We start from the raw sequence: 4,101 nt of genomic DNA, 5'->3' as shown, positions 1-4,101 counted from the left end.
AAAAAAAAAAAAAAAAAAAAAAAAAAAAAAAAAGGAGAAATATAGTGAGATCCTGCTCTCCTGCTCCAGAATGCTGCATCTGAGCTCTTACAGCCAAAACTTTGACCACAGTCTTGCAGAAGTAAGCAGATAGATGTCTTGGACTGGAAGTTTTTCATTCTTCCTACTATAGTAAATTTAAATTCTCAATACTATCAGCAACAACAAAAACATCTCATAAAGAAACTTTTAGATGTTTTGAGATGGGGTGAAGTGCCCTCTACAGGTACTCAGTTTCTCCCATCACGTATGAGAGAAGTCTACAATTACTAAACTGGAGGAGATGGTTCTGATCAGTGTTCCCTTTGCCATCAGAAATTTGGATTTGCAGGAAAAACATACACAAGAAATTAGCAGAACTACACATGTTCCTCGTGGCATTGATTTCCTGCATTTCCACAGCTTCTTTGTAAAACTCTAGAAAATCTCTTGAAAAGGGGTCATCAGTTCCATTTTTCTAGTGTGGAACTGGACAATGGTAATAATTCAAATCAGGGTGGGAAGAAATACAGGAAAGCCAAATAAATTACAAGTAAATTTACAAAGAGCTAACTTCATTTGCTGATAAATTAAAATGCAAAAAGCCTGCAGCTTGAATAACTAATGCTGAAGTAAAATGTGAATGTACAAGAGACAAGCAATTTTATAGTGCTTATAATATTTTTCCTCTTTATAGAGAGTGATATCATGAAAATGTACATGCCCAGTGAGATGCAACCAGTTCTGTGACAAAATTGCAAATAAAACATAGAATTGTCTAGGAAAAAAAACAGCTTCCTTAACTCCTGAGGGGAAGGGCAGCGAGGAGAAAGGTAAAGAAAGAACACACACAAGCCCAACATACTTTTCCCAAAAAGTTGTCCGGGTTCTTTTAACTTCCTGCACGAATTAGAACCCAGCTTTGGGATCCAATACCAAATAAACACATTTCCTTACCTCCAGAAGTAAAGCTACGAAGAGATTAACCCAGATGACAGAGGAGATCAACCACCAGGCTACAAAATAGATCTTTGCCCACCTGCAGATCAGATTAACAGACAATAAGCCAAGCAGGCAGTAAATACCCTAAGCCTGAAAGTGAGCAAAGCACCATGAAATCACATTTTTCCTTGAAATATAATACTACTTCTTTTCAAATGTCAAAGGAGGTATGGAATAAAAAAAATTAAAAATAGAAAAATCTTCATGAAGTCAGCCAAACAGGCTCACTCCTCCAACTTAACCCACTTAACTGAACTCTGGAGGGACAGAAAAGCAGTTCGGCTGGATCACAGCAAGAGATCTGTCTGGGATACTATCCTTGGAATGGTCAAAAGCAGAAATATAGGAAAGACTGCAAAACCATGGCAAAACATCTATGTTGCCACCCTCTAAGTGCTCCCCCAGTATCCAGCTGCTTGCAGGTCAGAGATGTCTTGAACTGCAGGGAGCTTCCATTCACTGTAGATCCAATGGATTTCTCTGTCATGACTTGTCCAGTCTCCTCCAGATGACTTTAAACATTTATCCCACACAACAGGCTGTAGAACTTAACTAAGGGTTTGGGGTAACCAGCCAAGGGGCACTGGAATAGCTCAACCCAAAAGCTATCCAGTTCACTCAAAGACTCCCATGAAGTCATTAAATACAAATGAAAGACATGCCCAAGATTTGAAAGTCTGCAAAAAAATTGCTCACCCACAGAGAAAACACAGAAGCATTAAATTTGTTTCCTTTACACTTGAATTTCTAAAAGATAAGCAGCACCCCTCTTAGCAGCTGGAATCATGCTACGTGTATAATTCTTGTTTGGTTACCTTACAAGTTGGATTTATAGGGGATTTTTAAAGTATTGTTAATGCTACTTACGGACTGGAATATCTTGAAAAGGCATCCAAAAAGACCTGCCAGTTGTTCACCACCATCACATCCCAGAGGGTCACCACTGCTGCCTAAACAACGTGAGCAGAACAGAAGCTGAGTGGTTATTTCTCAGGCTACTTCAGGCTCAGAAAATGAGGAGAGGCAAGCGGAGAGGGGAGGATTTAATCGATGATCACACTCACAGCGAAGTCATCGAAGTTGTTGGGCCAATATTCCAGCTGCTCGTAGGTCCCACACTGCAAGGTGCCATTATCAAATGTGGTGTTGGCAGCACTGCAGGAGAATCACAGGCTGATGTGAGCACAGCTTTCTGTGAACTGCACCTTAAAGCCAAAATTATTCTGAGTGGCTTGCACTAAGCTGAGTGTCTCAAAAGGCAGGAAAACAAGGGAAACGGTTCAAACCCAGATAAGCCTCCCTGCAACTTCAACGCAGCAAAAAGGAACAGGAGATAAATCTTGTGATTTAACATTAAAATTAAGAGTAGCTCCAAGAATAAGACGGAAAAAAACCAAAAAAAAAAACCACCACAAACAGCTCAGAGGTACTGAGCTGTAGATGCTTTTGAGAGACAGGATTCTTTGTGAGCAGTGATGTCAAAAACCTTACCTGGTATTTCCCAAGGGAACGACAGCACCTTTGAATAGCATTATGCCAGTTATAGCAAATGCATAGAAAACCACCTGGAAGGAATACAAGCAACTATTAGCTTTGAATATTTCTGTCACTAAAGGAGAAAAAGCAATTCAATCAACATGGAATTCATATTTGTACCACAGGTAAAGGAATTACGTCAAGAACAATGCCTGAATCTTTTAAAGTGAAAATACTCCCCTACTTGTTTGCTCTTACTTTTTAATATTCTGTTTAACTTTCAGTTGTTAAAATGCATTAAATCCTTTTATGATCTATTTTCCTTTGGGTCCATTTCACTTTTCTGTGTCTCAGAATGCTGATATTTAATTGTTAACATCGGAGAACAGCAACTTAAACCAAAACACACTGACAGTATTTACAAAGAACAACCTAAATATTTTTATTTAGGGCGTTTTCTGCGAGATTCAGTGAAAATAAGCTTTCATTACATTTAATTGAAGGACAAAACTAAGTCAGTATTTTATATTATGCCAGCAATTTTCTTTAAAATGTTACAATTAGTCTAAAAATAAAGTTCTCAGTAACACAAAGGGTTTTGGAGCTTCTGCCTTTTACCTGTTGGAAATGCTAACTTCCTGTTAAAGAAACACCTTTCAGTCTTTAGCGGTCACCTGGGTGATTTTGCAATTTTCATTCCTAAAAAGATCATTCTAGAAATAACCTCTTGAGAAAGCTTCCCTCCTCTTGAGAAAGAGCCATTTGTCCCAGGAAAGCTTGAACCACAGCACTTTGAACACCACTGGGAGCAAGTTGAAGCTGACATTTCATGGCCTGCCAGAAGATGGGGCATCTGGCCAGGCAATAAAAATAACTTTATTCTTTGAAAAAAAATCCCATATATTTCAAACACTCACTGCATGAAAAACTAGCTAATTAGTTACATTACATTATCAGCCTGTGTTCCAGCCTAACTTTAGGAAAGATATTTTCTATCAGCTGGCTCAGTGGGGTCAGCTGTCAGTAGAGCAGAAGTTCAGTGGCAGCTTCCACACAGCCCCAGGTAAAAGCAAATTAAACTAATGGAAGTGGCAAACCCTGTGGCAGAGTTGCCTCACAGTCGGTGCAGAACTACAATTCACACTCCTGACATCAGGGACAATCAAAGCAGCTGCCACTTTATGAGAATCATGTCTCACATACGTGGACAGAGACACTGCACTGAAACACTAATGCACATTTAATGAAAATAAAAATAAAGCCTATTACTACAGGTTCTCTCCACTTCTTTCAGGAATGAAGGAAAATACTTCTCAGTTCCAAGAGCAGCTCCCAGGGGCAAGTGCGACACGTAAAGCACAACAAAGTTGTCACCAGATTTGCTTTGCCCCAGCCAACATCTTTATTTCAAGTTGTAACACACACCAACCTAAGGCCCCTTCTCTACAGATAAAAGTAGAGATTATTAATAGCAAAACCAGACATTCTGGTTAAATTGCATGCTAAATGTATAGACTAGAACAACAAATCATTGGCCTCTAACTGCTACCTCAAAATAAGGTATCTTAAAAAAAACCCCATGAACAATAACTAACCAAAACCTAC

At 39.0% G+C, this 4,101-nt stretch overlaps 1 protein-coding gene across 1 annotated transcript in view; it reads right to left on the bottom strand.

Moving 5' to 3' along the window:
* Positions 1 to 458: 458 nt before the first annotated feature.
* Positions 459 to 4,101, bottom strand: part of LOC114070760 (two pore calcium channel protein 2-like) — a 21,965-nt gene continuing 18,322 nt past the window's right edge. The window contains exons 20-23 of the mRNA XM_027908329.1: positions 2,512 to 2,585; positions 2,085 to 2,175; positions 1,888 to 1,970; positions 459 to 1,057 (exon numbers count right to left, since the gene is read on the bottom strand). Of these exons, the coding sequence (XP_027764130.1) occupies positions 928 to 1,057; positions 1,888 to 1,970; positions 2,085 to 2,175; positions 2,512 to 2,585 (378 nt within the window). The 3' untranslated portion in view covers positions 459 to 927. The remainder of the gene's footprint in view (positions 1,058 to 1,887; positions 1,971 to 2,084; positions 2,176 to 2,511; positions 2,586 to 4,101) is intronic.

This window comes from Empidonax traillii, unplaced genomic scaffold (assembly GCF_003031625.1).
Source record: "Empidonax traillii isolate 1590-97213 ecotype Southwest subspecies unplaced genomic scaffold, ASM303162v1 scaffold1680:size74697, whole genome shotgun sequence".
In the NCBI taxonomy this organism is placed as follows: Eukaryota; Metazoa; Chordata; class Aves; order Passeriformes; family Tyrannidae; genus Empidonax; species Empidonax traillii.
Note: the sequence above shows the minus strand (reverse complement) of the source record. Positions and strands in the feature narration are given on the sequence as shown.